The sequence below is a fragment of the Danio aesculapii genome, chromosome 18 (genome assembly GCF_903798145.1).
Source record: "Danio aesculapii chromosome 18, fDanAes4.1, whole genome shotgun sequence".
NCBI lineage: Eukaryota > Metazoa > Chordata > Actinopteri > Cypriniformes > Danionidae > Danio > Danio aesculapii.
Genome location: NC_079452.1, coordinates 26607375 through 26631656, shown reverse-complemented (window position 1 = coordinate 26631656; position 24282 = coordinate 26607375). Strand labels below are relative to the sequence as shown.

Here is a 24282-nt window from a genome sequence, read left to right as displayed (position 1 = left end):
ACAACACCTTATAATGTGTGTACTTATAACAAATCTGTACATACAATTCATAATCCTAATTTTTTTTGTCTAATTACATCAGTTTAATGTTTGTTGTTTTCCTCATATTTATTTTGTGTTGTCACTTGTCACTTCATGTACACTGGAAGCTTCTGTAGCCAAAATAAATTCCTTGTATGTGTAAAGCACACTTGGCAATAAAATTTTGATTCTGAAAACATTTAAAGTCTAGAAAATGCTAAGCAAGATTTGTATGCATTAATAATAATAAATTCCTCAAATTAAAATGACATCAAACAACACAGACACGGTTTACTGAACAACTATTTATTTCTCTTGTTGAATAAAAACCTCAGTTTGCCCCCATTTGAAGCCCTCTAAGAGCACACCATGTACAACTGCTTTAATTCAGAAAAATAAAGAAACAAAATAAACCTGCCAATCAAACTCCTCCAGAGTTAGTCTGAGCAAACAAATCACATCAAGCCCCTTAATACATGACACATGTCCTGCACTTCCATCCACGTCTCACACAACGCTAGACTGGATTCATTCACATCTCCAGTCCAAATTCAGCACCAAAATCTGCCCCCTGCTCAGATTCGCTTCCCATTATACCTGGAGTGATCGGTCAGACTGCGTTCCTCTAGCTGCCTGCGGGACATCTCTGCAAATCGTAGTGCTTTTTTTATTTTTAAGGGAGCGAATACAAGTAAACTATGAGACAGACAAGACGGCATAATAACACAGAGCCATCCGAGAGAAAGAAAGTACTTCTGCTTCTTAAGTTATCCCCAATTCAGTCTTTGGATGTCTGGAACACAAATTAAAAATACGAAGCACAGCAAAAGAAATAATTGACTCCCATTTAACAGTGCAGGAACTAGTGCTTCAGTGACATTCAATGGGGAAGAGATGGGCCGCTGCGTAAACAAACAGAGCAATAGACGGCTGGTACCTGAAATAACACATTTACACACGAGTGTATCAAACAGATAACAGAACTATTCACAAACCAGGAACTTCTGAATTGAGTGACGCTTAATGTTTTATCCAGCTAAACGATGCATTTTATTACTATGACTGTACTATTGGCCTTAGATTCATCTGGCTGTATGAAATGACGTCAGATTTGCTTTCACATCATCATGTGAGACTCGCGGCGTTTGTCTTTAAAGTGCACATGAACACAATTTCAACACATCCAATCGGATTCTTAAAGGGTTCAGGATCTTTCCAGAAGATCATCATAATAAACAGTGATGGGCTCGTCATTGAGGGCGTCGTGTTGAGATTATTATATCAAAAAAAGCCCTCTTGGAAATTGACATAATCGACAACAAAAGGCAAGAATAACTGGCACTGGAATATCAAAATACATTTTAAAGACAGAACAGCAGTCTAATCCTGCATAGAGAGGACCAAAACATTGAATTCATCCATACATTCAATCAAAAACCAGGATGTGTTTTCTTTTAACTGACCTATAGCTAGACGATGAAGCTGTTTACAGGGCAAAATGCACCAAATAGAAGAGGTTTATCTGTAAATATAATAATAATAATAATCTAGTTCTACTTAACATGAAGAAAAAGCATCGATGTTTAAGAAACGGATGAGAACCAAACCGGCTTGGATGTGAATCCATCGGGCTGTCTGAGTTAAACTGAATGTTTATTTCATTTGGATTAGCTCGGACAACTCTAGACTGCGTTCTGCTGCTTCAATAGATATAACAAAACCAATGGAAATTAAAATAAAAATGAACAAAAGCTATTTGACTGAAGAGCGCTCACAGTTTCAGCGGGGTTTCTGTACACCTAGCAGAATATCAAATACCATCCTCTGGTTATTACGAAAGGAACTAAAGGTTGATGCAAAAAATACCAGAAAATCATCATCGTCATTCCACCGAAGTTGCGGCATTTTGTACACAAATTCTCCCCTCAGAACGTATCAAACGCAGAGCAAACGTTTCCAAAAAACATCAAATGGGTTTTTTTCTTTTTCTAAAAAAAGGAAGGAGGAAATAAACTGAAAGCTGCGTGTCCAGCTGAAGGCAGGCATGAGACCTGCGCTGGTGTTCAACAGAGAGAGGCTGTCCCTGTTAGTCTGGAGTCAAAACCAAAGCGTTAATCTAGACGTGGATGAGCGGTGATTCTTGGCTGTTCGGATGATCTGGCCTTCGGGTTGGACTACGCCGCCACTTTGTTCTCCTTCTGAAACAAACGGCATGTAAAAGGACAAAAGAAAAACACATATTAGAAAATCACTATGAATATACAGTCAAGCCAGAAATTTACAGTCATTACCCCTGACATATTCTGACTTGATTTTATTTGTTCAAACGTTTAAAAAGCTGAGAAACATTTTTTCCACAATAAAGTCTTTTAAACAATGAGTACGTTTACATGGACATAAATAATCTGATTTTAATATGATTAAGACAATACTCTGATTAAGAGTCTACCATGTAAACAGCCATTTTTGATTCATTTAATCTGATAAAGGGTCACGAAACACCAAAACACATTTTGAGATGTTGACAGTCATATACGTGTTCCACGTTGCTAAAAACACTATTAGCATACATATATTTCACTAAAAAGTGAAAATTTGTTGTTTCTGCGTTATTTCAAGCAAATTCGTTCTTCCGGTTTGAAAATAAATGTTGAAGCTGCGTCACGGCCATGACATCCCTGTGTAAATTCCAGTGTGGAGACTGTCTGTCTGTACTGGCTAATACAACGTGACGTCTTAGTTTTCATCATTAATTCATTATAATGACTTGGTTCGAACCAATCAGCGTGCTCTACTGTGATTGAGATGCAACTTCATTTATATGCATGATATAAATTATAAATAAAACTATAAATATTTGTATATTCGTTATGTATATTTTTGAAATTCAGTTTACATAAATTTCCATAAATCATGTTTTTTGCAAATGAATTCTCCATTGCGAAATGCAAAAATGAAAAAAGAGTTATGAAAATTTATTAAAAATTAGTAAACATATTTTTGTAAATTTGTAATTGTTGGTATCAAAATAAAAGTGTATAATCTAGATAGATAGTTTCTATATAGATTTAATTCAGTTTATGTACCTTTTTAAAATAAAATTCAGAACATATAATAATAAAACAATTATTTATATTTTGTGGTATTAGTTCTCATTTTCCTTTTAACACAATACATTTTTAAGCTTTATTAAAGAAAACCAACACATAAATTTAACTACAAATTTTATATTGTGTGTTTCCAGTATTAATTATTATTAGTACTAACCCTGTACTCAAAGTCAGAGAACTCTCGTCCTCCTCTGCCACCTCTGAATCCGCCCCTGAATCCAGCTCCGCCCCCAAATCCAGACCCGCCCCCACGGGAGGGCATGAAGGAGCCCCTGCTGGCTGCACGCCCACGTCCGCCACGATAACCCATACCACCACCTCGGCCACGGAAACCGCCACGGCCACGATTGTGACGCAGCGGAATACCGAACGTTTCCGCATTCATCCTCCTCTCCTCCGCCCAGGTCTGCCTCCTTTCCCTGACACAGAAATATAGCATAATGCAATTTAATACAGTGTCATTTGCCATGCTGAAAATAATGTTGCCTGTTACTGTGCAAGATTCAAACCCTATAATACAAATTTAACACACTCTTTCTAATCTTCAGAAGGTTTACACAACTTTAATCTTATAGTATATGATGGAAATAAATAACGGATTTTGAATTTATTGCCATTATTTTGCCTATTTTCTGGCAAAACCAGATCAAATTTACAGTAGGACTGGGCGATACGGCCTTTTAAAAAAATCCACCAAAAATAATTGATTAATGATTTAAATGGATTCCCAATGATGTACAGGAGCAGGTCCAATACATAGTGGACATTGTACCGCCTGCTAGGATAACACCCATACTACTGTGATGGTTGGGTTTAGGAGAGGGGGAGGTGTAGGCGATCGTCCATTACGTCATCAAGCTGCGGGCTGCAGCGAGGACTGCCTTGCTTGCTGACGCTGCCATGTTGTGTATTTCTATGGCAAATGCGGGGGGAACTATGGGAACCCAGAGGGAGGCCATCATGTGTTAAAGTGTAAACCGATTTTCACTCAAACTAATCGATGTAAACTTCACACTCGAGTTAATCGATTTATCGCCCAGCTTTAATTTACAACATTTTATAAATATCACTTTTCTATAATAATGAAAAGTTCTAACAAGACATCAACAGCAATAAAAACATAAGATACAAATGTAAAACAGTTTACGGTTAACTTTTGATAAAAATGGTCATCTTTATAAAATATCACAGACAAATTTACAACAGAGAGTATTCAGGTATTAATTACTAATAGTTTAACACAGTGATGTATGTGTTTACAATTTGTATACATTACAAAAATTGATCAATTAACTTCAATGATTTGTGTATGTACTAGTTATTTTTAAAATCTAGCTGAAGAAATAATCCTGCATGACACCATTTGAATTTCTGCAATCTGAATTGTAGTTAGTATGAATCATGAACATGTTTGCATGTTGAAACATTTCTGTATGAAAGGACCGCACCTTCCAAAAGCACCTGCTGCTTTCTCCTTTCTAGAACAGACAGAGAGCACATCTATTAGAGGATACATTCAACTTCACAACACATTACCACGCCACCAATGTATAAAGGTTTAGCTTTCAACAACAAACTGGAGTAGAAAGCAGAGCTGAGGAATCACAAAGCATCACAATGATTCTGCACTAATGCATAAAAACAAAAGCATTAAAAAAGTAGACTTATCAAACATGATAATATACTCTTTATTGTATATAAAGCACCCTCATAAATAATAAATTAAAGTTGCATATGTCTTTCAGATGAAAAAGCAATTGCATTCATTTGACTTACCTTTGTTTTTTGTTAACCAAGACAAAAAATGCAGGACAGGTTTGTCTTTTAGCTTATTCAGCTCTACAAAATCATTATTTCATCATTTCACAAACTGAATTATTTCTTAAAGAACTGATATGCACTTGAACTGTTTCCAAATATATACATATACAAATCAAGAGCTTTGTGAATTGTAATTCAATCAAAAGGTGAAGTCAGTGTAATATGGAAATACTAAATCATTAGTTAGCAGAGATCTGACCTGGTGTCGTCACAGGAGATGTTGTCAAAGAAGGACTTTGATTTGTCATAATAGCAGTTGGGTCCCAGTGGATCCTCTTCATCTGCGTTTCCTTCACTGTTTTGGGTCTCCACACCTGAATCAGTCTTCTCCTCTCCATTCAGAGTCTTCTCCGACTTCTCATCTGCAGGGAAACATGTTATTACGGTTACATTACAATGTCAGATGAGAGTATGGAAACCATGATAAAACACTAGAGAAAGATCTCGACTAAATCTTAAACACAAGCTGGAAACAATAGACCGTCTATGCTGACCAACTGTAATAAAGGAGTAAACTGTGCATATACCACTGATTTTTTTGTAAATCTCCAAAACGTGCGATGATGCAAACACATGTAGTACCTTTAATCTTCAGTTTGCTTTGGAACTCGCGGTCAATCTCTTCCTTGTTGAACTGGGCGTTTGCACTCTCAAAATCAAAATCCTTCTCAAATTTCATTGGTCCATCTCTACGGCCATTAAACCTGCCCCGCCCACGCTGACCACCACCTCCACCACCGCTGCCCCGCCCCCTCCTCATTAGAGGAGCACCACCTCCTAGAGAAACAAACAACCGTTTAATCACATATGAGACAGAATGTAATCATGCATGGCAAAAGTGTTCAATCAACTCACCTCCAGAGTGCCGTTTGTTTGGGTCTTTGTTGTCAGGCCTGTTTGAATCCAATTCAGGCCGAGGAACCTTCTGAGCTTCCAATGCTGCAGATGAACAACATATATCACAATTAACTATTAAAGAGACCATTTGAGAGATTAATCCATGCCTGTATATCATCACGCTTGGGCTACTGTAACCCAATTTATGTGGGTGTTGGCCAATCCTATATATATCGTCTTCAAGTGGTCCAAAATAGAGCTGCTAGGCCTTTTAGTGGCACCCGTAAGTTTGAACACATCACTTCTACCCTGTGCTCCCTCAATTGGTTGCCGATATGTTTTAGAATCGAGTGTATGTATGTTTTTAAGGCATTAACTGGCCAGGCTCTGATTTATATTTCAAATCTTACTATTATTAAAATATCTGGCAGATGTTTAAGGTCATCGAACCAGAAAATGCTAATAGTTCCTAGATACAAATTAAAAAAAAAAGGAGATCAAGCTTTCTCTGTACTAGGCCCTAAAATGTGGAATGGGCTACCCATGTCTATTAGAACGACTTCCAATGAATCTTTGGGCGCACTCACATTAGGTACTGTTAACTTGAGCTGTGCCAAAGCACGATTGTCCCTCATCCCCTTTCCCTGCACTCACATTGCATTTTTATATCATCGATGATGCGACTGTTCAGTAAGAGAAGCGCTCTCGCTCAGCACAGTGGAGATTGCTTTAGATATATTATTTGTATTATTTTTAGTTGTTTGGGATGCAGTGACACACAGTCAAACACTTCGCCGAACAGATCCACCACGTTTAACGCTCATAAATGATCCTCGTGCTGCAGGTATTAGAAGGTTTGCTGAAGCTGCAGCTGTCGTGCAGTGAGGGGTTTTGGGTCTTTAATAATCTACGACAGTTTGTGTTTATTAAACAGAAAGAATAATTAATAAATCCATATGAAACAGTCCCCTAAAAGTAACGTCGCATCTTCAGATTCGGGCTCAGGTATGCTTTGCACTCACACTACAAACGTTCCGTGCTAAAGCCCAAGTGAACTCTGGCACGCCACTTCCAACCGGGCCAGGACCGGCCAACTGAACCACTCCTGAGCTTAATTCAGAGCACTCACACTTCTCGAATGAATCAGGAAATCGCCTGGGCATGGTTAAGATAGCATAGTGTGAGTGCGCTTTTTGTTCACAAAGAAACTTAAACTACACCTCCAAGAAAGAGTTTTTGAATTGGGAGAAATTTGCTCCTATTATACCTATATGGTGTCTTATTTATCTTTGATGTTGTGTGGTATGTTGGATGTACTCCATGTTGTTTTATTCTGTTGTTTATTTTTGATCATTTACTTGTAGGTATGTACAGCACAATAATCAACAACTGTTGTTTTATTGCGCTTTAACTAAACTAACTTACAGCTCACCCAAAACTGAAAATTCGGTCTGTTACTTGCGCTTTGCTTGTTATAAACTTAAGAGTTTCTTTCTACTGTTGAACACAAAAAAAGATATTTTGAAGAAGGCTGGAAACCTGTAACCATTGACTTCAATAGTATTTGTTTTTACTACTATGGCCGTCAATGGTTTCAGCTTTCTTCAAAATATCTTGTTTTGTGTTCAAAAGAAGAAAAAACTCTTGAGGGAGAATAAATGGCGAATAAATTTACATTTAATAGAATAGTGTAATATATGTACAAAATACAATTACCATTTTACAAACACACAAGCCTTTTTGCAATGACTGAACAACATCTCTACTATGGCTGCACTATATTGGAAAAATCTGGCGTTGCGATATTTTGTTTTTCTGTGATGTGTGTGTGTATATCTATCTATCTATCTATCTATCTATCTATCTATCTATCTATCTATCTATCTATCTATCTATCTATCTATCTATCTATCTATCTATCTATATATATATATATATATATATATATATATATATATATATATATATAAATAACACGACATGAATACAATTTCTCTGTTGGAAATAAATCATTCATTTAGATTGATTGGGGTGATTTTGTACAGGTGTGAATAATGCATAAAAAAATAAGCAAAGCTAATTACAATAGAGCAAAGAAAAAAGTACAATAATGAATAATAAAGAGTTAAAATAAGCATTCAGCTACAGAAATGGAATAATTAGATGTCCAATGTAAAACAACACTGTGTAGTCGTCCATGTATTAACATTTCAGTCAAATTATTCTTCATTAAAGTTACAAATGTTGAACTTTTTGCGCCCAAATGATCCTGAAATGCCTTTAAAACACATGCCAAAGGTCAACTTTCACTCTTATGGCTATAATTTGGTGGTGCTGATGAATAATAATTCCAGCTCAATACTGCATATCCTGCGATGTGACTATTTCGGGCACACACATTGCGAAATCGACGCTGTAACAATATTTATTGTGTAGCCCTAATCTCTACATTAATTATGAATTTCCCAGCTCTGAAATGCTGTGATTATCACCTTTCAGCTCCTGGATTTCAGCGGATTTCTGGGTGAGGAGGATGGGTCGGGTGGCTGCAGGCTTCTGGCTCACTGCACTGGTGGTAGCCGCAGGTGGAGCGACCGGAGCCGTCTGGACAGCATGCTCCAGGGTGGGGGTCTTCCTCGAGGGCTCTAGAGATGGGCTGGAACGACCTGAAAAGTAAGAATTCAGACTCATCAAATCAACCATGTGCACACCAGTTAGACTTTAAAACATCAGTGCAACTCGGTATCATTTAACACCCAAAACATCAATTAAGACAACATGAAATAAGCATCTTTTTCAAGGCATTTGACTTTTGTATTTTGATGCATCCCAGAAATGATTCAGATTTGACTGGACTGTAAAGTAAGCTATCGTATTATTTTATTTGTTTGTGGAAACTCAGTATTCATGGCATTGCTTACAACAACCATAAGGTGTTTAAGAAATGCATAAGTTCGTGCATTTTAATAAGATTAAATCATTATGAATGATGAATTGTGCAAAGAAGGAACTGAATTTATTCATTTGGTTTCTTCATGTTGTCTTTATAGATTTCATTAGTGTCCACAATTCATCAGCACACCTTAGACGACATTTCACCCAATTTTTCTTTAAACTCCAAGAAGTTCCCTATGCAGAAGACATGACTTCTCTTTAAGCAGATATTATGAAATTGGACTATATTATAGGCCGGTCATGATATCTATATTTTGTTGTATGATATACTGCAACAAAATGTATTGTGCTAAACAATATTATTGTCACTTTAAGACCATTTTATGCCACTCATTATATAACACCAGAATGCCAATATAATAAGATCACAGTGCAAATACACTCTTCCAAAGAACACAGATTTCATTCTTAGGAATATTTAATTTAATTATATCATTTACATGATTTAATAATGAGGCATTGGAATCAGAATGTGAAAATGCAGAGCCTAAATAATAATAATAAATGTTGACAATAAAGTGCGAGGTAAAGAGTAACAGAGGCTGTGATATCTGCTGCCAGATCTATTTTCAGCTGTCAGACACCCACATGAGAATATACTACAGTAATATTTAGTAAATACTAGAGTGTTTTTAACCACACTGACACAGACAATAGAGATAGAGATGCTGTACAATCAGCTATAATGATGCTGGGATTGGTTTTTATGTATGAGCGATATATATTGCATCACCTAAAATAATCGAGGTCATGTCTGTGTTGTGTGATAAGTCGACATATTGATTATTGTGACAGGACTACTATATTATTACATATTTATCCATCAATCCTTACATGAAATAAGCAGATACATGGAGGAGGCTCTTGAAATGTATTAAATCACAGAAAAATATTTAGAAAAATGTGTTGATGAATTGTGCACAATACAGACCAGCATTTGTTATTTTGATTTTATGTTAAATAAGTCACTAATTGACAGAGCAGAGAATCAAACTAGCACACGGCAAAGACACATGCTGTACTCCAGCATAATCACGAGCCAAAAGACCAACACTAAAGCCATTCTCCATACGCTAGCGTCGGGTTTTTCCGGTTACCTTCGGGTTTGTGAGCACTCAGCGAGCGAGAGTGAGGGGAAAGAGGGGCAGTAGTGCTCGCCTCGCTACTGAACGCAGGACCTGAGCTGCTTCCTGTGAGGGGAGGAAGTGCACAACTTTAAGTGTGGCCTTTAACACGTCAGACTGGGGGAAAAAAAACCCTCATACGAAGCTTCATCAGCAAGCCAAACGTGCAATCAACCCTTCTAGAGGATCCGCCTGCTTGCTTACATGTTGCTAATTTGACGAGTCGCCATATGATTTAAAAATGTATCTTCTACATCAATGGTCTCAAACTCAATTCCTGGAGGGCCACAGCGCTGCAGATTTTAGCTCCAACCACCTCCAACTCACACCTGCTTAATGATCTCTAGTAGTCTTGAACACCCAGATTAGTTTGATCAGTTGTTTATATGGGGGTTGGAGTAAAACTGTGCAGCGCTGCGGCCCCACCAGGAATTGAGTTTAAGACCCATGCTCTACAGGGAAGCTTAACAAAAATAAATGAGCAAAATCCTTTGTCTGCTAATGTAGAAATTGGCAGCAATTATAATAATATTAAGGCAGAACTCAAGAAGGGTTCATTCACTTAGTTTATTCTGCTTCTCTGAACATTTGTTGAGCAATTAATATAAAAGATGTTAGTGCGACATGAGAAACATCAAATATGTGCATAGTTTGCCTGTCAGACCAGACATCCATATTTTATACCAGCTCATTTTTATGACATGTCAGTGCCATAGGCTATTTCATTAGGGCTGCACGATATTGGAAAAGTCTAGCATTGCGATATTTTTTTTATTTTGTATTCATTTTGCAATATACATCACAATTTCAACTCTAGATATCTCTATTTAGAAAGAATTTATAATGTTAGATAAATTGGGATGATTCTGCAGTGGGGGGCATCTCAATAAATCTAATAAACAATCTATAAACTTTGCAGTGTCCACCGACACATTTCTGATGTGGTCTGTGCTATTTGCAGTGTGTTTCTGTATTTTTGCATGTGTTGTGAGTATTTCATGCATAACAATCTATAAACACAATCAAGAAAAAAATACAATGGAATAAAGTGGTTTATCATTTCCAGAGTCTAACAGTATTGAAGGTACAGTAACTGAATGATACAAATAAAAATAACTCAAAATCAATCATTGTTCAAATCACAAATGGGTACAATTTCTGAATGCTTTAAAGTCAATTATACAATCACAGGCATCAAAACACATGCAAATGACGAATTATAATACAAACTCAACACTGCCTATCCTACGACGTGACTATTGAAACACAAACATTGCAATATTGATACTGAAATGATATATTGTGCAGCCCTACTTTCATGCATTTTACAAGGACAAATAATAAACACACTCTTAAATCGAAACACCACAGGTGTGTAAAACTAACAGAACCTTTTCTTTGCAAGCTTTCTGAAATATCATGTTTAATTATGCAAATAAGACATCTCTTAAGGTAATGCAAACTAAATGACAAACATTTCCAAAACAGAAATCTGACTCTTGACTAAGAACTTTTAGTGGATATTTTTAAATGAGTTTTTCAAATCACACCATTAATTAGAAAATAAGCTCAAAAGCAAGAAATAAGACAATGAAACATTACATAAATTAGGTGAAAGACATAAGAAAAAGTAGTTGGAAAAAAGATAATAGAATATTAATACTGGGAAAAAGTAAACAAAAACGTAATGAACTAATTAAAATGGCTTTTTTAAAATTCAGAGATCTACATATGCAAATAGATAGAGCTACTCTGGGTAGCTTCTTTCCATAGTCTGAAGCAAAATAGCTCAAAATTGACCAGAGCATGAAAAAAAATTGTTTTACTGTAACTTTTGACCTTAAAGCACTTGAAGACACTCCCATTTAATTTGATATTTGGCAAAAAAAATTTAATCCCTGTACTGCATCCCAAACGGCACACTATACACCATAGGTCTCAAACCTGATTCCTGGAGGGCCACTGCACAGTTTTGCTCTAACTCTAGTTGAACACCACTGATCAAACTAATCAAGACTACAAGAAACTATTCAGCAGGAGTTTTATTTAAACTGTGCAGAGCTGCGTTCCTCCAGGAATTAAGTTTGAGAACATTGCTATACACTATGCACTTACACACTCAACAGCACAGTACATGAATTTAGTGTGTTTTTACTAAGCAGACATTCAAACATATCTCAGACGTTTGACGGCTGCCAAATTAGTGAAATAAATGACCAAACTACCCAAAAGTACCAGCCCTGAGTATTACCATATTCACCATCAGGAGGTGGTATAATAATTAAGTGAATTCTGCTCGAACAATCCAGAATAAAAAAAATAAAGAACCTTGACAGCTCCACTCCTTCGGCTATGTGAGCAAAGCTGCGAGGCGTTATGCGTGTGTGAAGTGTCCAACATTACACATTTATTTTTAACGGTTGAATAAGTGCATCGTCTGGGTATTTAAAGTGAACTTAATCTTTTTAGAATAACACGAATGTTTCAGTGTGAATGGACAACTTACACTATTTATATTACAAATTGGCATTGAATAGTGCACAAGTACACGATTTGGGACGCACCTATTGTCTTCTATACACCAGCTCCAATTGTAGGAACAGAAAAGCTAGTGTGAACTCACCGGCTGTAACTGCGGCTCCGAATGCCTGCGGTACCAGCGGAGTGGAACTGAACTGGCTGTACGGGGCCCGACTGAAGGGGCTGTATGACTGGAAGGAAGGTGCTGTGGGGCCGGCGGTGGATGCCAAAGAGGACTGCACACAAACACCACAGGTAAACATACAGCAATATTCAATAATGTAACCATGAACATGCACAATAGTGAAATCATGTGAACAATTATTTATAATTGAAGTGCTTTTTAGGAGTATTTCTATTAGGGTTGAACAATTTAGAGAAAATATCTAATTACATTTATTTGGACATATTGCAATTTGATTTGCAGTTTTTTTTGTAACATCAAGATTAGTCTCAATATTGTAGTTTACACACTAAAAGTAATGATATTTTCATTTAGCTTTCTTATCAGACAATATTGTGAGACTTGACACATTATTAGTAATTATTGCTACTATAACCTGTCGGATGTCTGAATAATCACATTATTTGTGTTCAATAAAAATAAAGTAAAAGTGCAGATGTTAATCCATGAGTGCTGGTCTTTGAAATACCACAACAAATATTATGATTTTCATGTAGTGTTGTTGTCTCTCTGTTTGCATGGAGCTCTGTCAATCAAGAGGAATCAGGTTTGGTTCATTAATGATCAGATCTGCTGTGAATCCACTGATAAAACTGCACTGTCAGACACAGAGAGCAAAGCACCTGTACTCAGTCAGCCTGTGCAAGAGCTATGTTTATATATTTATATCGCAGCCTTTGCAATTAGCCTATCACAACATTTCAAATCTTATTTGATTAATCGTTTAGCCCTAATTTACTGTATTTTGCAGTGGTGTTCAAAACCATGAAAATGCTCGGAGACTTGATGTGTTTATTAGCTAAAGAGTTGAAGCGTGAACATTTCACATGTTAATCTGGCCGAATACATGCTGAAATACTGATTAAAAACTCTGACTATTTATAGGACTGCTGTACGTTAACACTGTAGAGTAAGACTTTGTTAACATTAGTTCATTTAACTAAACTCATGATGAAATCTTGTAAAGCCTTTATTAATCTTATTTGATTTCATGTGTTAGCTAATGCCTAATATCATGTTAAAATTATAAAGTACAATAAGCTGTAACTGTGTTATTAAATAGAGTTAATAACTAACAAAAATCAGCTGTATTTTTAAACTAATTAACATAGTAACTAATAAATCTGTATTTTCTCATTGCTTATTTTAACGCATTAACTAGTGTAATAGGTAAGTGTTACCTATTGTACTTTATAATCATTGTGCAATTTAGTTTGGAAACTTTTATTTACTCTGAACATGCATATACAATAAGGCAATCCACCATGTATTTTTAGTTATACCTGTTCAAGTTGCAGTTTAGGTCAATATCATGATAATTCCATAATAAACTTAATTATTTGCAACAAGAAAATCGGATCCTGTCATAAGCTTAACCACAGGTCAGTGCAGACAAACATGAATGTGTGTGCTCACCTGCACGATTGCAGGATCCTGAGGAAGGTTGCAGGTGGGTTTGGGCGGCTCGCACACTGTCAAATCCTTGATGTCACTTCCTCTAAATATGATGTACTCAAAGACATCATCTCGAGGTGGGATAGGCCTGTCTGTGGGACGATCCTCAGTGCCAAAAGACTTCACTGCAAGTGAAAAAAGGAGAACGTTACAGAATGTTAAGGTTTCTTAATTATAATTAGGCCCACACAGAATCTGTGCCCAGCAGAAAACTGGAGATTTTTTAGATTATCAATAGCCACGTTTCCACTATCGCGCCTAAAGCGAGCGAGCCAGGGCGAGCCAAGGCCAGTCGCGTTTCCACTATCACTTCCGGGGCGTAATCGGGCCAAAGTGGGGCTTCCTTGGGGCCAGCGTCCGGCCTTTTTCGGCCCGCCGAATACCTTGGGCCAAGGAGGGCCAACTGGGGCTTCGGGGCGGGGTTACGTACAAAGGCGGAGTTTTCCTGTCAGGTAAAGAGGAGACAAGATGCTTTCTTCCCTTACATTTGTTTGCTATCACGCTTGATCAACTCACTAAGAAGAAAAAGTCAGTTGAGGACACCAGGGCTCTTCTGAACATTTGGGCCAAGGAAACAAACAGTAAAAAAGCAATCGCTTCAGTGTTCTCCATCTTCCAGCTCTCGTAGTGATGCCAGGTTGTGTTTGTGGTTATAATTTGAGTTTTTTGTTCCCGCTGAAGTGGGCGGGTTGTGTGACGGGTTGTGTGACGTTTGATTCGGGGGACGTTCTGGGGCAGTGTTTGCGTGACGCGCTGCGAGCAACTAGCCCGACAGTGGAAACGCGACATGATTTCGGCCTCATTTCTCAACCTCCCGGGCTATTGGCCCGGCCTGGCCCGATTAAAGCCCTGGCTCGCACTGGCCCCATAGTGGAAATACGGCTATTGAGTTATTGAGGTAAAGTGTTTTTTTATATTTGCACATTCGCTCATTTTTGAATAGTGACAATCCGTGACATGGCCCCTAATAGGGCTGCATGGTATTGAAAATTTGACATTGCAATTTTTTTCAAGAGTTATTAGCCCCCTTTTAAATTTATTTTCTTTTGAAAATATTTCTTAAATGATGTTTAACTGAGCAAGGAAATTCACAGTATGTCTGATAATATTTTTTCTTCTAGAGTAAGTCTTATTTGTTTTATTTCAGCTAGAATATAGCAGTTTATAATTTTTTTAAATCCATTTTAAGGTTAAAATGATTAGCCCCTTAAAGCTAATTTCTTTTTTTTTTTAGTCTACAGCAGGGGTCACCAATCTCGGTCCAGGAGGGCCAGTGTCCCTGCAGGGTTTAGCTCCAACTTGCCTCAACACACCTGCCTGGGTATTTCAAGTATACCTAGTAAGACCTTGATTAGCTCATTCAGGTGTGTTTGATTAGAGTTGGAGCTAAAATCTGCAGGACACCGGCCCTCCAGGAACAAGTTTGGTGACCCCTGGTCTACAGAATAAACCATCGTTATACAATAACTTGCCTAATTACCCTAACCTGCCTAGTTTTTTTTTTTTCTTCACTTTCGCCAATTAGTGAAGTTTTTTTCCCTCTCCGCTGTCGTCACTGGCTTGCATGGTTCAGGATCTGTAGAGCTGCGCATCGTTGGTTTTGCTCTTCAGTGTTTGGACTCTTAGTAGTGATTATTAAACCACACTGAACTGAGCTCAACTGAACTTAAACAATACAAACTGAACTACACTGTTCCTATGACCTTTATGTGGAGCTGCTTTGACACAATCTACATTGTAAGCGCTATACAAAAATAAAGGTGAATTGAATTGAATAGTTAACCTAATTAACCTAGTTAAGCCTTTAAATGTCACTTTAAGCTGTATAGAAGTGTCTTGAAGAATATCTAGTCTAATATTATTTACTGTTATCATGGCAAAGATAAAATAAATCAGTTATTAGAGATGAGTTATTAAAACTATTATGATTAGAAATGTGTTAAAAAAATCTCCATTGAACAGAAACTGGGGAAAAAAAAATAAACCGGGGGGCTAATAATTCCGGGGGGCTAATAATTCTGACTTCAACTGTATTTGCGATACAAGTACAATTTCACCACATGACTTAAATGGCTCTATTTGGAAAGATATTACATTGATGATGATTTGTATGAGAGGGAAATATAAATATGTTTTATGTAATTTATTATATACATAAAAATAAATATAACAGTATCAATAATAAACAGTGGTTTACGGTTTTCTGGGAAGAGTCGAGTACAGAAATTGAATAATCAAATGTAAAGAGCAATCGCATAGTCATAAATAATTCAATTAATTAAATGTTTTTATGCTCTTTTATGTTTTCTTAAAATGCTTTAAACTCTTTAAAATGTTCTCATAGGCCTTTAAAACAGATGAGAATGTTCAATTCTGCAGTGTCTCCATAAATATATGCGTTTTGAGCTGTGGATTCTGGTCATCTATATTCATAACTCAACACTGCACATCTTGCAATGTGACCATTGCAGACGCACACATTGCGATATCGATGCTCAATATATTGTGTAGCCCTAGTCCCTATATTTGTTACCACGCTACTTTGAATATTGGGTTTGAAATCACATGCAAGAATGACTTCAAAACAACATCAGCACTATTTAATTGACAGCAAATGATGTTTGTTTGATAGACACTGACTGATGTTATGATTTTCATATTCAGAATTTGCAAAGATTACTTGTCTGGAATTATTATTAAGTAGAAAAAATAGAATATGCAGATATAAAACCAACTTAATCATTGAGTCTACTACATTTTTTTGCAAATTGTCACGTTTCACGTATGTTTTGTGGTGTTTTGTTGTTTGTTTCTGTTTGCGTGCTCTTCTCTCTTTTCCGCTGTGTCCTGTGCTGTTTTAGGTGTGCAACCATTGGTCGAAAGGGCTGTCAATCACCATCGTGACTCAATCGGCGCACCAATCAGAAGCTGGTCTGCACAGTATAAAAGCCGTGCACTTGCGCTGTTCTTCAGGAGTGCTTGGCTCACTTCTGTCGGCCGGCCTGTTCACTTGTGTTTTGCTTAGTTTGATTGCTGTTGCTGCCGTTCTAGTTTTCTCTCTATTAAGTGATTGATTTATTAGATAAGTTTGTGCAGCTCAATTTAGCATCTATTGAGAAGTTGAAGGATCTTTATGAGAATTGGATTAATAGCTCTTGTTTTACTAATGGCTAACAGTGTGTACTTTGAGAACTCTAGTAATGCGAGCAGCTTAGTATCTGTATTTGTTAGTTAGTTGATGAAGACATTGCCACATGTGTAATTATGTTTTGAAGTAGTTATGAAGTTTAGTTAAGCTACGAGCTGAAGATTACGGTTTTGCTTCTGCATTTTTCTTTAGTTAGTTAGTTTAGTGGGTGGGGGTTTAGTTAGATCGTTTTATTAATTATTTCTTTGGTTTGGCAACACTCCTGTTTTCTTTATTTAATATTATTATTTAAAATTACATTTCCTATTCATTGCTTGACATTCTCTGTTACATATTTACTTTTTGTTGCACTTAACCAGCAGTTGTGTCTCCTTTTCATCCAGCATCATTAGACTCACTGATTGTTGCATTTCATCCATTTAATATCTTAATGACTAAAACGCGTAACAAAATATTTAACTTGCCTGTTCTTCCATTAAAGGGCACCTATGGTAAAAAATCTACTTTTTAAGCTGTTTGGACAGACATATGTGCATGTATGGTGTATAGACCGTCATATTGGGGTGATATAAACACACCCAGTGCTTCTTTTTCAATTTAACAACATAAAAACGGTGGACCAATTGGAGCGTTTTTCAAACCGACCGCAACTTTAGGTAGGAGAGCGGTCCCCCCGCCCACCAATATTGATTGACAGGCGCGTCATCATATCCTCAGTTTGTTGATTCACGTCTGCCATTTTCACGTGAGTCGAAGCGATATCACTAAAGGAACACGCTAGCTCTATTTTTAGATGCAAGGCTCATTGGGCTCAACACAAGATCAATATTCTCCACATTATCGCTCTAATCGGAATTATTGGTTGTATCTTTAGGTAGGTTTGCAAACATGTGTACTTCTCATTGAGTCTACCTTATACTTCACAGCCGTTTGCATTTCTCGCGATCACAGAAGCTCCCTGTGATCTTAACTAGCATGCGTTTTAGAATTCTAAACATAGGTTTCTATCAGGGTACACTCAAGTCGACGGCTAGGCGCCGCGGACTGCTGCAGAAACCTATGTTTAGAATTCAAAAATGCGTGGCGCGACGATTCGGGACACTTCATGTTTCTGCCGCGCCACAGAGAGTGTCTGGTGTGCCGTGTCGCGGCTTCAAGCGGCGCATCCGGTGCCTCAGTCAAAGTTAATTCAGTGTGCGTGGTTATTAGTTTCTGTGTACAAGCTCGGCACTTGAAACTAGCACAGTTGGCTGTAAAACTGTACAAAGACACAAATGATTTTGTACTCTCTGCTTGGTCTGTGTCAGAGTCGTACATGTACGACTGAATGCTGTTCCTCTCACTCCTATTTATAATCGCACTTGATGAAAACCGTCTGCAGAAACACTTTGATATTCTCTCTTTGTACGTGTCATCAGAGGGGAAAGCCCCGCCCACTAGTGATGATCTCCCTCATTAGCATATTATATTACTCTTGTTTTTGAATCTGCCACTATGCTGACACATAGGAATTTGTAGCTCCGCCCCCTCTTTTGAAAAGCGCACATCTTATTTAAATTTAAAGCGACAGTCACCAAAATAGCACAGTTAGGATCAAAGGCTTAAAGGGTCAGTTTCAGAGAGCTAGAAAACATTATTTGTGTGCTATTTTGAGTTGAAATTTCACACCCTCTAGGCACATCAGAGACTTATTTTACAGCTTGTCAAAATGGGGCATAATAAGTGCCCTTTAAAACACTGAAGCGTGTGAAGAGATGTATGAAAGACTTACTGAACACATTCGGTGGCTCGACCCTTCTGCTGATACTCAGAGATGCATCTCACCAGCTGATCATTCTCATCCAGCAGCTGCAAAACAACAGGTTAGAAAACACTTTCAAACATGACACATTTTTGTTATTTACTGGGGTAAACCTTTACTTCATTTATTTATTAATTAACTTTTTGGATTTATATTTATTGATTTGACTTTTATTTTTTGTAACCATGATGCTGAATTCAATTAAATTTCACTTCTAGATTATAAACACAAGTTTCTGAAGTATTCTCATACAGTAAAATGTCTTAAACGTATGGATATTAAGGTATTTCTAGTTAACTTGCTCTTATGTTTCACTTTTATCATGTAATTAGTTTATTAATAACTTTGTACATATCAGTATATGGTAAATATTGAATATTTTATCTCTATAATATTTTATATCTATAATTGTTAAATGCTGATTATATTGCAAAAGTTCATGTTAAAAATAATTCAATTATAAATATAATTTTTATTTGTGCCTTTTTAAAGTTGATTAGAACATTGATAAATTATATGTACTAATTTTTAATTAATAAGTAATTTGTTATTTTAAGTATTACGTTAAATATGTAACGTGTATTTGTTTATTATGCGGCGCGAGTTTGGATTTCTCGCGTTCACGCAGCAAGAACAAGTGGCGCGAATTCAAAATTCAAATCTTAACGGTCAATCCTAACTAACGAACTCGCCCAAACCGTCGCCGAACTAACGGGAGCAGCTCCGGTGAACGGACCAGAAACATTCACACATCCATCAGCTCACGGTAAGTTACCGAAAACACGTCACTCTCTCGCAGAGACATTTCATGCGCAGAGCTCCGTTTGACGTGACTAACATTAGTTTGTTTTCGCATATCCTAAAAAACGTTCGGTTAAAGCGTGTGTCCGTCACCGGATTTTGTCCGTGACCGAATTAATAAACGTCAAATGTTCACTCACTCTCTGAATTGTCTCTTGGTTGATTTGCGCTTTTCCGCGTTGCCTTTTGGGAACAAAAACAACAGACATTTCGCAAACTCAGGATTCAAACACCGACGCTGTTCCGTATGATTCACGGTAGACCCGTGCGGAGAGAAACCGGTTCAGAAATCCCGAGGTTTAAAGAACAAATTGACGGTTTTCTGTGTTGTGTGTGTGAGGATCGGTCTCCATCTGATCGAGTCGTTTCTTCTGTGCTGTTCGGATGTTTTGGTTCCCCGATTCATTACTGACGCCTGCAGGTCATCGCAGACCTGACGCTGAGTTGAGGACCAAACATAAATCCCAAAATACTTACGTTTAGTTGATTTCCATTTGTTTTATATTTATTACTATTATTACATTTTACTGAATATACAGTGTTCATCATAAATGAATTCGCTCCTCATAGACCTCTCGATTACATTAATATATTCTATAAGATGCTTTACAATAATACATTTCTACAGATACATTAGATTAGTCAATACCAAAGTCAAAAATAGACCTAATCTAATCTTAAACTAATTTTAAGACCACAGTCAAAAATGAGTATTCCTAAATTAAAATCCTGGGGAAAATATTAAATAAAATTAGAATAAAAGGGAAAAGAAACATACAAATATAAATCTTGTTGTTTTCACTTTTGTTTTTCCCAATAACTTGTTAGGATTTAATTTAAATGTATTCTCTTTCGATTCCTAAAGGTGTTCGGTGACCAAACCACACATAAACACACATGCATTTATTCATCTATCTAGGATCTATCTATCACATTTCTTTTATTAAAACTATCAAATTTATTTTATATTTTAGTTTAAAACTAACTTTCTATAAAGAAGATCATTCTTTGCTATTACACATTTTAAAACTACAGTAAAGTCTTAGTCTGCAAGCTCATGATATTTAAGTATAAATAACTTCATAAATAAATCTTTCACATGAGTGACTTTCATCATTTTATTTCCAAAATAAAATATTTTCTTCATTTACCACATGAAAATGTTATGAGTTATATCAAATGTGGATGTAATATAAACAATATGAGTTAACATAAAAATAAACAGTATTTTTAATTTATTTCTACCCCTAATTTTGAGTTATTTTCCTGATATTTACTTAAATATTTTAAGTTGACTTTGGTTGTTTTATTTAAATGTGCTTTAAAATGAATATTGTATTGTAATATCTGACAATAATAGATAAAATGACCGGAATATTTTAAATCAAACATGAATAAGTCAATGATGTCAAGTGAAAGCTAAAATGCTAGTTTATTAAAGACACAACATTTTACAAATACACATCTAAATATTAGCTAATAACCTCTTTAATGTTTTGAGTTAGTGTTGTGTTTATCATTTCAGACCTGCGTTTCAATGGAGCACATTTTGATTGTCAAAAATACTAAAATGATCTATTAAGTTATATTAATACTAAAATTATGCTATAAAATAATAAATAATAATAAGATGCTCCGATCGATTGGTATCGGCCGATAATCACATTTAACGACTCGATCGGTACTCGCTGATCTGGTCAATCTCTTGAACCGATCGTAAATGTTTGTGTTAGTTGGAGATGAGCTAAATATTTGACCGACCTGCATGTTATTGGCCTTTTTACATATAAGAACTAAATAATCTACTGTTTTTGACAATATTACAAACCTATTAACCCACAATATTAAATTGGAATTTCTGACTGGAAATATTACATAAACATAAAGATATATATTTAACATGAATATTTAATAATATTCAGTTCAATTCATGTTTATTTCTATAGCGCTTTTACAATGTAGATTGTGTCAAAGCAGCTTAACATGGAAGATAAGTTCAGTTCAGTTCAGTTCAGTGTGGTTTAATATTCACTGCTGAATGTCCAAACACTGAAGAAGAAATCCATCAATGCGCAGCTCTACAGGTCCCAAACCATGCAAGCTAGTGGAAGGGAAATAACCTCACCAATTGTCGAAAGTGAAGGATTAAAAAAACTCTAGAGAAACCATGCTCAGTTGGGCACCATGCTGCAGTCTAGGCGCCGGAGAACATTGGATGTTAGCGAAGACTCGTCTGTCCCTGGAGTCTCACAGGAATCAGTCTCAGCTCTCCACTTCTCTCCATAACCCCACAGCAGCTGCTCAGGATACGGCCTGGTCTGGGATTATGGAAACCTGGGATCATTTCTTCATAGGTCTTGGATATAATATAACTTCTTGTAATACACTCATTGCTATAAACAGTAGTTTATTAGCCTGTTTCCTTTTAGTAAAGAAGTATTAGATTTATATGTGTAAATTTTAACGTATGCATCAAATATGCGCTGCTAACTTTTTCTTGATTGAGACATGTTGAATTCTTCTTTCATCATTTGCAGCGTTTCCAAATGGCATTGTTTGTCATTTTTCTTACCAATTTCTTTTATCTATTTTCTGTAAAGCTGCTTCTGGCCATGACATATTCACACCTAAATGGCTATAAGAGACACATTTAAGGGATTATATGCAGCATTCTTAATTTATTCTCATTGGTTAGACAAGATCTCTAGTAAAGTATCATCACTGTAAAAGATGCTGCTTTCCAAATAATCGATTTGTGTTAGGACATCATGCAAGTAAATTAACTTATTAGTTTTTACAAATTTAAGTGTTGAACATTTAACAATTTAGTTGTCCTGAAAAAAAAAACTCAAGAATTGTTTCAGGTTATTTTAAATAAGCAGCTTGAGCAAGCCACAAACACAAATTTTTGAGTGAGACTTGGAAAATGTGCTTTATGCATTATAAAGCTTGAAGCATCAGAATCCGTACTTGGTATTGACCGATTACCATGCCAATCCTGATTGGAGCATCCCTAAATATTAATATATTCAGCCTGTTCTCACCCTTCTGTAATTTTGCTCATATATGAATATGCACACTCATTGACAACCCATTACAATAATTTTTTGCAATCTGAATTTCAACATTTATTTCTGAGTTCACACTTAGCTGATGATTGATTATAAAGTGTGTTTGGCACGCTGTCCTGGGAGAGCGCTGAGCTCTGAAGATCATCAAGCCCGGGGCTCCCTCCCGTTTGCAGGGCGAGAGGGAGTTTGAGCTCAGGTAGATCTCAAGAACACTGCTTATTTATGGCTAATGACAAATTATAAATGGCTATGTTGAGGTGTACTGCTGGTTAAGAGCTCTACTATATTGATCAATTCACTTAAGACACATCTTTTTGGACTGTGGGGGGAAACCCATGCGAGCACAGGTAGAACATGTAAACTCCACACAGAAACAACAACTGGCCTGTTAAGGATTTGAACCAGTGACGTTCTTGCTGTGAGGCAACAGTGCTAACCACTGGGCCACCATGCCACCCTATAAAGGGAAAGGTGGAGGAGTAGGGGTGGAATGAGGAAATTGTTCAAGACGAAAATAACTGAGGTAAGAAACTCCGATATTTTAGTGAGTTAGGAATCATCTGATTGGTGAATCATGTGTTAGCTAATGCGGGACCAGCTGTGGTCAATCATAAGCACGTGATCCTTTCGAAATTAGTTTATCAATAAACTTCACTATAAGTAAAATTATTTGACTTCATTTGAAGTCATTTGATATTTGATTTGTTAGAAATGACAAAATTTGGTTTTAGTGTTTTGACCACCATGACACTAACATTTTTAATTAAATTACAAAAGGTATTAATGGCAAATCTTATATAGTCCTTCCATTCAATTCAAATAAAAATCATGTCATATACTTAATATAAATACAAAAATACTTGATTTATATAAAGCTTAAAAGTTGAACTTACACTTTTATTTCTAGTGATTTTGTGTAGGAATTGATTATAATTAAAGTAAATCTTTTTTTTAAGTATATACAATAACATCATAATAAAATGATGATAACATTGTAACTAATATATATATATATTTGTACACAACACCTTATAATGTGTGTACTTATAACAATCTGTACATACAATTCATAATCCTAATTTTTTTTGTCTAATTACATCAGTTTAATGTTTGTTGTTTTCCTCATATTTATTTTGTGTGGTCACTTGTCACTTCATGTACACTGGAAGCTTCTGTAGCCCAAATAAATTCCTTGTATGTGTAAAGCACACTTGGCAATAAAATTTTGATTCTGAAAACATTAAAGTCTAGAAATGCTAAGCAAGATTTGTATGCATTAATAATAATAAATTCCTCAATTAAATGACATCAAACAACACAGACACGGGTTTACTGAACAACTATTTATTTCTCTTGTTGAATAAAACCTCAGTTTGCCCCCATTTGAAGCCCTCTAAGAGCACACCATGTACAACTGCTTTAATTCAGAAAAAA

At 36.2% G+C, this 24282-nt stretch overlaps 1 protein-coding gene across 1 annotated transcript; it reads right to left on the bottom strand.

The window, feature by feature from the left end:
- Positions 1–311: 311 nt before the first annotated feature.
- Positions 312–22121, bottom strand: LOC130245343 (protein LSM14 homolog A-like). Its single transcript, XM_056478011.1, has 12 exons — positions 22029–22121; positions 18954–19023; positions 13989–14152; positions 12492–12624; positions 9842–9934; positions 8282–8455; positions 5808–5891; positions 5535–5729; positions 5152–5314; positions 4580–4609; positions 3289–3550; positions 312–2219 (listed from the first exon to the last, which is right to left on the bottom strand). Exons 1-12 carry the CDS (start codon positions 22119–22121, stop codon positions 2196–2198), a joined length of 1485 nt encoding a protein of 494 aa, XP_056333986.1. The 3' UTR covers positions 312–2195.
- Positions 22122–24282: the final 2161 nt, after the last annotated feature.